This window comes from Magnolia sinica, chromosome 9, assembly GCF_029962835.1.
Source record: "Magnolia sinica isolate HGM2019 chromosome 9, MsV1, whole genome shotgun sequence".
NCBI lineage: Eukaryota > Viridiplantae > Streptophyta > Magnoliopsida > Magnoliales > Magnoliaceae > Magnolia > Magnolia sinica.
Window position 1 is genome coordinate 65,233,179 of NC_080581.1, and position 13,542 is coordinate 65,246,720.

Here is a 13,542-nt window from a genome sequence, read left to right on the forward strand (position 1 = left end):
CGATTCTGACTGTCTAGATCGTATTAATGAGATTTTTCCAAGATCTCAGCCAAAGATCCTGGAAAGCATCCACGATGCATTCGAGATCTGAATCCCTCTACAACACACTCCTACTAAGTAGGGAGATCTCCCTTCATGCCACCGCCTTCATTCAATTATAAATAAAGACACCTCTAATGGTGAAAGGTACGCACAATCTCAAACCCAAAAACCTTTATGTTCGACTGTACCTAGCTTGTCTATCTGAATTTGGCATCGGAGGGTCCTATGCAGCAGCCAAGGTCTTCATTCTTGTCCCCTTTTTCCGGTCTCGAGTGGTCTAGGAAGGACGTCCCATTAACATACACCATTGAGCACTTAATATACGGCCCCTGTTGATTGATCAGTCTAACCTGCCACGTACACCATTGAGCAATGCCTTTTCTTCTCTCGCTCTCTGCAAAGGGCTCCTCTCTCTCTACAAAAGGCTCCTCTCTCTCTCAATACAGAAGGCTCCTCTTTCGCAGGCATTGCATTTTCTTGGCTGCGGGAGAAGGCAGAGAGAGAGAGAGAATATGGATGTGAAACTCTATGAAGCAGCACTAATGGGAAACGTTCAATCTCTGTTTGAAATACTTGTAGAAGATCCTCTCATTCTCGAGAGAGTTTCTGTCAAAGAGTCTCCCTTGCACACAGCAGCTCTCCTCGGTCACGTAGACTTTGCAAAAGAGATCCTCCGTCGGAAGCCCCAACTCGCCCGTGAATCCAACTCCCAAGGATTCTCCCCTTTGCACTTGGCATCAGCGAAAGGCCATCTTGAAATCGTAAAAGAGCTTCTGAAGGCCGATTCCGACATGTGCCTTGTTCGGGACCGTGACGGACGGACACCTCTCCACATAGCTGCGATGAACGGCCGAGCCGACATCTTGAAGGAGTTAGTTCGTGCCAGACCTGTTGCAACTCGGGTAACGACAGATCGAGCGGAGACAGTTTTCCATGTGTGCGTGAAGCATAAACATTTGGAGGTTTTGAAGGTGTTGGTGGAGGCCCGAGACGATGGTGAGGTTGTGCGCATGAAAGATGATGGCGACAACACTGTCCTCCACCTTGCTACTGCAGAGAAGCAGATTCAGGTATGGTTTTTACTATTTACAACTACCCTTCATGGAGATGCTGGTGGGCCTCACTCCACTCCTTTGCTTGATCATGATAATCTAACTGTTCTGATGAAAGATCATGTTTGTCCACGGGCCTTTGCATTGGAGATGGAGGTTCAGATTTTTGGACCAGGGAATTTTCACGTGGGACCCACCTGATGAATGGCTCTGGTTCAATGCATGTGCCACATTGACACATGTGCCAGGAATAACCTCTTCTTCATTTACTTATTTAAACCGGCCTAACATTAGTCGACACTTGTGGAAGTTTCCTACATTGACACTGATGAATGGTGCGAATCAATGTTGGAACATTCATTGCTATAATCACTACGGACCATCGATTTTTCTAGCCATAGACCGGTCGATCGGAGGGTTATGATCATCTGATTGACTTATAAGAGGAAAATGCAACGAAATATGAGTCCTGAGAGATAGACGGTCTAGACTCCGGTTTTATCAATGGACATTCACTAATGCAATCAAAATGGACAGTTCATTTTCCTAGCCATTGATTTGGATGGCTGGGATCATCACGTTAAAGTTCATTTTAGGGCAAGAAATTGGTGGTGGGATCTAGATGATGAACGTTTCGAGTGCGGATCCTTTGCAGTGAAGGCACAGGAAATTCCAGTGCGGTCGGTTATCATTGATCCACGTCATTTCCACGTCATTTCTGATGGCTCTGCTAACAAGATATGCAGGATTTCTCTATCCAAATAGATCGCTAACTACACGGCACAACTTTTGAGGTGTGAAACTTTGTTGGGTCCCACCATGATTTTTACGTTAGATCCACACCGTCTATCAACTTCTCCGGATAATTCCAGAGCATGAGCCAAAGAATAAAGTGCATCCAAAGCCCGTGTGGATCACGCCACATAAAGCACTCAGATTGAACAGTTACCGTTGAAACTTTCCTGGAGCCAACCGTGAGACTTACTTTTCATCTGAGCTGTTCATAATATCACACATACCTGAATAAAATTAAAATACAAATATCAGCTAGAGAAGTTTTCAACGGTAGCATCAATTCATATTTTCTTCAGTGATATGGCCCACTTTAGCTTTGGGACCAAATTGTTGTTCGCATCCCGTAATGATTTGAATAAATTAGATGGAAGGCGTGGATCTAATATATACATCTAAATTTTGAAATTCCGTCGCTGGCTGTGTAGTGGAGGGGAGCCTATTAGGTGAGACCCCGGTCTCACCCAAGACGGTGCAGCCCTTACCATGGGGCTCACCTTGATATATGTATTCTATATCCACTCTGACCATCCGTTTTTTCATCTCATTTTAGAGTATTAACCAAAAATTAAGAATATCCAATTATCAGGTGGACCGTAATCCAGGAAACAATGTTGATTGAGCACCCTACCATTAAAAACCTATTAGGGCTCACGTTAGTGTCTCCATATTTTCAACTTTCCATCCAATCTATTGATAATTTCACATAAGGCTAGATGAAGAGTGTGTGTGTGTATATATATATATATATATATATATATATCAGCTTATCCAGAACATTTGTATCCCATTAATGATCAATCACCACTGTTTCCAATGTTATGGTCCACCGGATAATTGGATCTATCTCATTTTTTAGATACGTACTAAAACGATATGAAAAAACGAATGTGCTGTCTAATACAGAATACACACGTCAAGGTGGGCAACACGGTAATGGTCGCACCGTCCCGGGTGGGGCGGGGTCTCAGCACGAGAAGAAAACCTGAAGTGTCAACATGTGGAACTTCTGTGTGCCCACTATAAGAAATGCATCAGATCCACACCGTCCATCCATTTTTTCTTATCATTGTGTAGAATGAGGCAAAAAAGTGAGACAGAACTAAGCTCAAATCAGCCACACTATGAAAACAGTTAAATTAGACGCCTATGTTGAAAACTTCTTGGGGCCACAGTGTTTTCCATTCATCCAGATCTGTGTGACCCGACGAAGAAGTTATATGGCCAATAAACCTCACGATGGACCTAGGAAGGTTTCAACGGTAGCTGATCACTCATTTCTATGGTGTGGTCCGCTTAAGCTTTAAATGTGCATTATTTTTGGACTCATGCTCTAAAACGATATGCAAAAATTGATTATATTTTGGGGCTCAGTGAAGCTCCACACGTTGAAAGTCACCTCTGTGTAGGGTTCGAGTCCTTACCTCAGTGGTAGACTCCATGAGTTTCAACACAGGTCCTGGGTTCGATACCTATTGGTGGTGAAATCCCCTACGGCTTGTGTGGGTGTGTCTCGGGTGCGTGTGTAAAAAATAATAATAATAATAATAAGTAAATAAATAAATCATGTACCTTCTTTATTATACTCAACATAGACAGTGCATTTCCCTCGTCATTAATTGGATGGCTAGGATCATCCATTTATAATGCCTTTAAAAGAGTATTGAAATCAAAGGTGGACCCATTTTCCTAGAGTTTGATTAGATGGCTAAGTTCATACAATTGAAAGGAGTTTTTTAAGAGCAATGGGAAATTAAAGGTGTGTCCCACTTGATGGACGGTCAAGATCAATGACTGGACCATCTCGGTATAATTAATATGGGCTATCCATTTTCCTAGCCATTGACTATCCATTTCCTTAGCTATTTTCCTAGCCATATGATCATCCAATCAAAAAGATTTTTGGGATGGTTTGCAATTTTGATCCCACGTGATGGATGGCACACATTAATTAGCTTTTTGGTTATATATGGACAGTCTATTCTCACCAATTTTAGTGAGAACATTTTTAGAACCCCCATGATATGAGCTCAAATTTTGAATAATCCACGTGATGTAGCACCACCTGAAACTCTTGGCCGAACTTTCACCCTGATCCAAAACTTTAGTGGGCCATCCAAAAGGAAACAGTTTCCTTCCTTGATTTATTTCCCACCAAAGTTTTAGATAAGGGTAAACGTTGGGACCCACGGGGTATTGTAGACTTACGGGAGATCGGTTGAAAAGTTCACATGAGAAGTGAGAATTGTTGCGCACATTCTCACCTACACACATGCGCACCTTTGCACCTGTTTCATGAGCTGAAAATCTAAACAGGCCATGTGATGCGGCACCCCATAAAACTCCTAAAGCTAAATTTTTATCCTAATTCAAAACTCTGGTAGACCATAGCAAGGAGAAATGTAAATTAAGTGAGGAAATTGTTTTCTTTTGATGTAGCCCACTAAAGTTTTGGATCAGGGTAAATGTTGGGATAGGAGGGTTTCATGGAGTGCTGCATCACTTAGATCATATAGATTTTGGGATCATAACATGTGTGATGAGTTAAAGAAAAAAAAAATCTCATAGGTACTCAGAGAACTCATGCCCAACAAATGATTATGAATGTTTTAATAGAGAGTAACCCCTCTCAACTTTTGTATGTGGTGTGGCCTACACAAGTCACGGATTGACTTGATTTTTAAGCACTAGCCCCATCATAGAATAGTGCATCTGATTGACGGGGTAGATGTACGACACGCATCATGGTATGGCCCATACATCTCGACCTCATGGGAATGGGAAGTTCCCATATATATATATATATATATATATATATATATATATATATATATATATATATATATATATATATGGAAAAGGTAATATGCGCTCGACCTCACAAGACCGTCCCATGAGGTCGAGTTGTGTGGGCCCCACCATGATGCATTTCGAACATCTTCCACATCAGTCGGATGCATCATTCCATCGTGGGCCTAGCTCTCAAAAATCAAGTCAATCCGTGACTTGTGTCGGCCACACCACATACAGAAGTGGGGAGGGGCGGTGCACCATTAAAACATTCATAATCATTTTTTGGGCCCATCAAGATGTGGTTTGCAAATCCAGCCCATCCATTATGTGTGTCCCACTTGGATGAGGGTTCAGACCAAGTTTAAGCAGCATTCAAAACTCAGGTGGGCCCCACCAAGTACTTTTATATGTTTTTGGCATGTCTTCATATGATTTTAGATGGTATGGCCCACCTAAGTTCCGTATACGGCTGATTTTTGGGATATCCCATAATTTAAAGGGTACTCATCAAATGCACAGCGTTGATGGTCGACACGCATCACGGTGGGGCCCACACAGCTCGACCTCATGGGAGCTTATCGTGGGGTCGAGGGCATAGTACCTTTTCCCATATATATATATATATATATATATATATATATGTGTGTGTGTGTGTGTGTGTGTGTGTGTGTGTGTGTGTGTGTCTGTCTGTGTGTGTGTAATCATAATTAATACACAATCATGAGGCACAACTTTAATAGTCCCTCCCTATTAAAGTCACTTTAATCTTTCAATTTTCGCCATCCAATCCTAAGGGTTAATTTGATTAGAATTATCCGGCAATCCAGTCAATTGCTTAAAAAATAACCGAATATTGATTATAATTAAGAAGGTATAATCACTGATATGAATCATCAATCATGTGGACCAAATTTTGGTGGCCAGTTCTACGATGAGAGAGAGGTAACAAGATTGCTTTGTAAATAATAATTAGTGGTAATTTAGGTCTTTTGTTAGCAAACGTAACACGCGTACGACTTTTGATAGACGGATTAATCTCCATTAGAATAGGGCAGTTTTCTCTGGATTTGCCGCAAGTAATCCAATCCGACCATGCAAATGTGCTAAACAGAGCCATCTAAGCTGGTATAAAGCAAAACAACTTGAAAAACCCTCGTCCCTTGTGCTTAGGGCTGTCGATGGGCCGTGTACAGGCCACGGAGAGATCTGCCAAGGCCAGCCTACAAAGTAAAGCCCAAGCACCCACGACATTCTAAAATGAAGTGGCCCCAGCGTATCCTGTGATGATATGCTTGGCCCTGGCCTGAGTCTAGCCCGAGCATAACCCAGAGCCCTCCCACACTCTTTTGTGCAAGATCTAGCCATTTGTTTGGCTCACCCAATCATGCATGATATTGGGTTGGGCTGATGAGCTGATGGGCTCTTAGTCTCACCCTCAGCCCATCCCAATGATTCCATGGGCTTAAATTTTAAGCACAGGTCCCACACTCAGGCCTAGTTCAGCCCAACCACAGCCCAAACCAGGCCTAGCCTGAAAGCCTGACAGAACTATCTGGCACTAACGGCTGATGGGCTCTTAGTCTCACCCTCAGCCCATCCCAATGATTCCATGGGCTTAAACTTTCAGCACAGGTCCCACACTCAGACCTAGTTCAGCCCAACCACAGCCCAAACCAGGCCTAGCCTGAAAGCCTGACAGACCTATCTGGCACTAACGAACGCTTCAGTGCAACAAGCCCCAAGGAAATGTGATTGCTTCTCTCTATAATCTACAAATTTGGCAGTCTCCTACAAAGTACAGAATTAGTTCTCAATAAACAATGCTTTGAAATTTAGTTAAATGAAAGTTACTTATGCAAATTTGGTTTGCAATAAACATGTTTGGTAATCATACATAAGAAAAATTCAGGCCCATCCAACCATCATATGGCCTCATGTTCCATCTTATTTTTATTAGGAAGAAACTTCAGAATTTGAAAACTTTTACCATAAAGATCAAATATCTTATATTTAAAATAAAATTGTTGAAATTTCCAATTATTAAACAAAAAACTAGTTAAATTATAATTTTCATTTTACCCAAATGGACGATTGTTGCTCTATATTTCTTTGTCAATCCTTTTTTTTAATATATACTCCATAGATGGAAGTTATGGGATTGAAAATCTCATTGCGGCCCATCAAATAAAGAAGTCTAGAGCACTCGCTATCCAGCCAATTTGTACAGAATCAGTGCCAAGGGATAACCAACATAACCAAAGGGCATGTTTGGATAATAGAGTAATTATCAAATGATGTTTAGATAGAAAGTGGAATCTCATATTTCTACCACAATATTCTTCTAAATTATGAAAAGAGTATAGTAATTGCTAGATGGAATCTACCCTTTTCTTTATTGTCCAAACAACAGATATCATCACATCAAAGGAAACCATTTTCCTTTTTTATGGTTCCAAGCATGCCTAAGGCCAAGGGACTATCCAGCATTGAGATTGTATAAGTGGGGCCCTAATCAAATTATCCAGAAAATGTACGGATGGGCCCCACAGTGGATAAACCATTCCCTAAAAATCATCTTGACAAGAACTACTATCCATTGCAGATGGTCGAGTATTTGGTTAGCAAGACCAAAGTGGATGTAAACGCCATCAACATAAGTGGCCTGACTGCCTTCGACATCTTACTAAACAGTCCACATGAACGAGCTGATAAAGAGCTGAAAGCTATCCTTAAAAAAGTGGGAGCAAGAAGCGCAGAAGAAATATTTCATCCCTCGCCGGGCCCGATTTCATTAGCAAATGAGATGGAATTGCCAACTAAAAGGAGGAAAACAAAGAAAAGAAAGAGAGATCACGATAGGTGGCTGGACGAGACACGGAGCACACTAATGGTTGTAGCTATCTTGATCGCGACAGAGACTTTTGAAGCTGGCCTCAACCCTCCTGGCAGTGTTTGGCAAGACACCCTAGAAGACAACACAGGAAGTGGAAAAGGGCACACAGCTGGGGAGGCTATAATGAGCTATATATATTGGAAAGAATACAGGGTCTTCATGATTTTCAACAGCACTGGGTTTATTTCATCTCTGCTTATAATCCTATTGCTGATAAGTGGATTCCCTCTTGAACGGAGAGTCCTGTTGTGGATTCTCACGATCTTCATGTGGGTTGCTGTCTCCTCGATGATGGTCACATATGGCTGCTCTCTTTATACTCTCTCCTCAGATGAAGTCTTCAATAGAATTCCATGGCTTACAGTTCGAAATACATTCTTCACGTGGTTAGGGATAATCGGGCTGCTATTTGTAGGACATCTGTATCGTTTTGCTTCACGCAGGTTCAAGAACTTGCAACTCCTGAGGAAGAAAGATAGGCTGTTGTCGATGGATAAGAGGAATGTTGGACTCGTGAAGAAGAAAAACAAGCGATATTCAACGGATGAGAGGAATACAGATGTTGAGTTGAACATTGGATGATATATCTTAATCTTGTTGAGAAATAGGAAACATCCAATGGGCACCCGATCACTTAGCTGGCCTCTGTTATTTTTTATGTTGTTATTTTTTATGCCTTTCTGTTGCTACTTTTGCCTTCCATACGTCATACTGTATTGCTGATCTTGTTTTGTTCATGTACACCTTTTTTATTCATCCACATAATAAATTAAATACAGGTAGTCATTAAGGGGGTCCGTACTCTTGCTCCAGTGGTAGACTCTTGGGAGTTTCAACCCCTGGTCAAGAGTTCAAGTACCCATGGGTGGTGAAATACCACTACAGCGTTGGTGTGTGGGGGTGTGTGTGTGTGTGTCAGTTTTTTTAAGTTTACTTTTGGTAAACAACATGCTTGTTGTTAGATAAGCTTATCCACTAAAAATAAAAGCATGTTTTGTTTCTAACATCACCTAAGTATTTATTTGTCAAGTTTGCCTGGTCAATGATCATATTCACCGTGCATGTGGAGTCAATCTTTGATGTGGACTATCCATTGTGTGGGCTCCACCTTTGATGTGGGTCATGTAAACCATATGCAGAATTAAAATGGACTGTGTTGTGCATCGAGTATAGAGATTTTATAATTAAATTAGTGACGTAAATGATTGGGATGCTATCGTTGTATGCTTGATACCGTAACTTCCTAACCTTACACCCTTTAGAGAAGCACCAAGATGAGAAATAGCTTTTGTCATATGTAGGCTTGGGGACCCAACCCTGCTTATATTGTTTAGAGGGTTGAGTAGTTTGGAACCCATCGAAACTCCTCTCCTTTAGGCTCTACATGAATTTGAGTATCCTAGTTCAACTAGAACATTGTGCATGTGACACAGTTGTAGCACAACACCCCTTAACACGATTTTAGATGAATCACAACTGAGTAGAGTCCATCGGTATTCCTGATCACACTATCCAACCCTTAGGGTAATCCAAACCGTTAATCAATATGGCCAATCTTATATAATTTTTACATTCTCCCAGTTAGGCCACATTGATCAATGTCAACAATTAATTTTCGAAAACATTTTGACAATATATTTTAATTTTGAAGAAGCATTTAAATGGTTAACCAATACAATTACTGAATAATATGGCAACGCTATTACAATCTGGTCCATCAAGATCGCGAGTATCGAATCGTAGTAACCATCACAACATTTAATCTTAGCGAATTAAGACTAAGCATAGTCACAAATACTACCAATCTTAATTGCATAAATCAGAAACTAGGACGTGTGTTACAAGGATTACACATGCAGTATAATAATATGTATCTATCCTTAAGAGGTCCCATAGTTTTCAAATGTCTCCAACGAGACATGACTTTAGTTTTGTTTACTTAGTACAAATTGCGCATATATAGAGAGAATAAAAAATTAATTTTATATGAGAATCATTAAAACTTTATAAACAATGTCTCTTTAATGTATATGAAAATAAACCGCACTCAATTCCCAGTTACTAAATACATCTATGTGATCAATGACTCTCATGGATGTTACATGCTCCTGAAATAGCGTGATAGGGAGCCATTTAGTGAGCGAATCCGCAATCATCTACTTAGTGTCGACTCCATAAACACTAGACGATTCTTAATTATTTCTTTTACGACAAGATATTTAATATCGATATGATTCGACCTTAATGAATGCTTGTTGTTACTAGAGAAGGAAACCGCAGTTTAGTGATCACAAAAGATTCGTAATGATTTCAAGATATATTATAATACCCATAAACCTGAGAAGGAACATTGTAACCACAATGCCTAATTTGATGCTTCGTGACAAGTTATGAACTCAGCTTTTATGGTGGATGAGGCTGTGGTTGACTGTTTCACACTTCTCTAAGACAACCCCACCAACTATTATGTAGATGTAGCATGAGGCAGAATTTTTTGTATTAACGTAGTTAGCATAATCTGCATCTGACTATCCAACCAACTCTAAATAATTAGATCTTTTGTATGTGAGTCTTAAGTCCTTTGTTCTTTACAAGTAGCGCAACACCTTCTTTACAGCTACCGCATTCCTATATTAGATAGATATATACCCAACATTCCAACTGCAAATGCAATATCCAGTCGCGTGCAGACTTGAGCATAAATGATACTCCCTACTACTGACGCATAAAGAAAATCTTGATTCAATTCTTTTCAAAATCATTCTTAAGATATTGAAACTGTCCGAATTTATTGTCCTTTACAATGGGCGATTGTCCAAGAGCACAGTTTTGCATGTCATACCTTTCGAGTGCCCTATTAATATATGTTATCTGTGACAAGCTAAGCAGTACGCGTAATCTAGTACAGCGTATCTCAATGCCGATCACATAGGAGGCATCACCAAGATCCTTCATCTCAAACCTTTGAAATATGAATTTCTTGGTATCGTTCAACATTCTTGTGTAAGTGATAGCCAACAAAATGTTTGCAGTGTTTTCTATTAAACCATATGAGGAAATCACTTTATGAAACTTCAGATATCACTGTCGTGATGCCTATTTAAATCCATATATGTATTTTTATTTTTATTTTACAAACAATATGTTTTGAACCATCGACTACAAAACCTTCAAGTTACAACATATATACGTTCTCGTTTATATTTTCATTAGGAAGTACAATTTTTACATCCATCTGATATAACTCAAAATTCATAATGAGCCACAAGAGCCATTATAATATTAAATGAGTCTTTTTTAGATACTGATAAGAAAGTCTCCTTAAAATTAATACATTCACGTTGGTTAAAATCCTTTGTAACAAATCTGGCTTTATATCTTTCGACATTACTTTTGAAGTTCTGTTTGGTTTTGAACACCAATTTACAATCAATCAGTTTTATTCATTAGGGTAACTCAATAAAATCTTATACTTTATTATCCTTCATATATTTCAACTCATCCTTAATTGCATCAATGTACTAAGAATAGTTAGCACTTTATTTGGCTTGTGTAAAGGATTTGGGATCATTTTCAACTCGTATGTTAAACTCGTGCTTGTGGAGATATACGATGTAATCATCTCGAATCGCAGCTCTCTTATCTCTTTCAGATCTTCTTAATGGCTCATCATCTTGAGTGTGATTTTGGTTTCCTTCATTAATGGGTTGTATAAGAGGTTCATCGTGGTGATCTGCAGTGACTACAGGCTCAATTACAGGATTCATATTAACGTGGTCCGGAATGACTGCAACTGGAATCACAGTCCTTTCTTCCTCAAATACAAAATCCATAATGTTTGTACTCCCACTATTCTCAGTCTCAATAATCCTGATGGAGTGAGAAGGACAGTAAAATCGATAACATTTTAACCTTTCCAGGTATCCTATAAAAAAAAACAGCTTATAGTTCTGGGATCAAGTTTTCTTTCATGCGGGTTATAAACTTTAGCCTCAATAAGACATCCCTAAACATGTAGATATCAGAGACTTGACTTTCTCCCATTCCACAACTCAAAAGGGGTTTTACTTATAACCTTGATTGAGACCTTGTTAAGGATATGAAGTGTAGTTTTGACCGCATCACCCCACAAAGATTCTGGCAATGTTGAATTACTTATCATCCTACGCACCATATCCATAAGGGTGTGATTGCATCTTTTAAGCATGGTGTACTAGGCGACAATACCACAATCTTATAGGTATCTAACGAAGGATCCTGAATTGCAACCTGATTCATCATATCTATCATAGTATTTACTATCACGGTCAGACCTAACGACCATGATCTTCCTATCGAGTTGATTTTCAACTTCAGCCTTATAAATTTTAAAAGCATATAGGGCATCCGATTTTTCGTTGATAAGATAAAGGTACCCAAAACAAGAGTAGTCATTTATAAAGGTGATAAAATATTTATGTCTATTCCAGGATGCTGTAGGGAATAAGCCACAAATGTTCGTGTGTATTACCTCCGAGAACCCTACACTCCTTATTACACCATTCTTTCTGGTTCCGGTTTGTTTTCCCTTAATACAATCAACATACATTTTATAGTCGAAGAAGTCTAGAGAATTAAGATCTCTTCTCGCACCAGCCTATCAAATCTCTCACGAGAGATATATGACACAATCACCTATGCGACAATATTGAAGAATTTTCATAGTCTAGTCTTTACTTAAACCTACTTTATTATCATACAATGCATTTACATTATATACATGTGAGGCATTCAAGTCTAGTTGGTATAAGTTGTTCATCATAGAGCCAATTATAGCTTTGATTGAATCAAGTAAATGCTTAATCTTTTATTCTCAAATTAAAAAAGAATAACCTAATTTATCCAAACAAGAAATAGATATTAAATTACACCTTATAAAAGGCACACAAAATGTATCTACTAGATCTAATAAATGACCTGACCTTAACCTAAGCTTAGAGACTTTGACTACCTTTACGTCAACTTTAACGTCATTGCCTACATATACTGATCCTTCCACATCAGTTGGTGATCTGCTTTATAGCAAGTTCTGCATAGAAGTACATATGTGAATAGTTATTCCTAAATTTATCCACCAAGAATGTATCAACACATCAGTTAGATTAAATTCAAAATAGACCAAAATTGAATTATTATCCCTTTTTTACGAAATATTTCTTTTACTTTATGCAGTATTTCTTCTGATAACCTGGCTTCTTGCACAACAAGCAATTATTCTCTTTAGCCGGCTTGTTGCTCGATCCATTCCCAGGTTGATTTTCATAATTTCCACCCGGAGTACCTAAGGATCCCTTATTAGAATCCTGCTTCATTTTTCTCTTCTCATTATGTCCATGTCCATATCATGAGGTTATTAAATTAACATTATGTGTCTTGCTTAGTGTCATGAGCATTTCCTCTTCTTGGACACACTGAGAAATCAGTTTATCCAACGCCCATGTATCCTTTAGTGTATTATAGTTCACTAGAAATGTACTGTATTGAGGAGGTAAGTTGTTCATGACCAAGTGAACCAATTAGTCATCTTTGACTTCCAGGCCCAAAGAGCGGATCTTAGAAACCACTTCGATTTGCTCTACGATGTATTCATGAATGTTTCATTTTCCATCATAAGATGAACGGGTTAATTTATACTGCAAGAAACTTACTTCAGACTTTCTTGAATCAGTTTTCAATTTCGATCAAGAAAACTTTAGCCTTACCCACATTAGGCATGACACCCCTCATTGTCTTAGAAATCGAGTGTTTCATGATTTTGAGACACATAATGTTGGATTTGGACCATACCTCATAACGATTAACCTCTGACTCAATAGCATTTTCAAATGGTCTTGGAGGTTCTGGTTTATCTAAGGCAAAATCTAACTGCAAGCAATCCAGGACAATTTCTATAGACTCTTTCCATTGAACATAATTCGACCCAGTTACGTC

The 13,542-nt window shown here is 39.1% G+C and overlaps 1 protein-coding gene across 1 annotated transcript; it reads left to right on the forward strand.

The window, feature by feature from the left end:
• Positions 1–478: 478 nt before the first annotated feature.
• On the forward strand, positions 479–8,362 carry LOC131255558 (ankyrin repeat-containing protein BDA1-like). Its single transcript, XM_058256302.1, has 2 exons — positions 479–1,112; positions 7,282–8,362. The coding sequence occupies exons 1-2, from the start codon at positions 555–557 to the stop codon at positions 8,152–8,154; spliced, it is 1,431 nt and encodes a 476-aa protein (XP_058112285.1). The 5' UTR covers positions 479–554; the 3' UTR covers positions 8,155–8,362.
• The last annotated feature ends 5,180 nt before the right edge of the window (positions 8,363–13,542 follow it).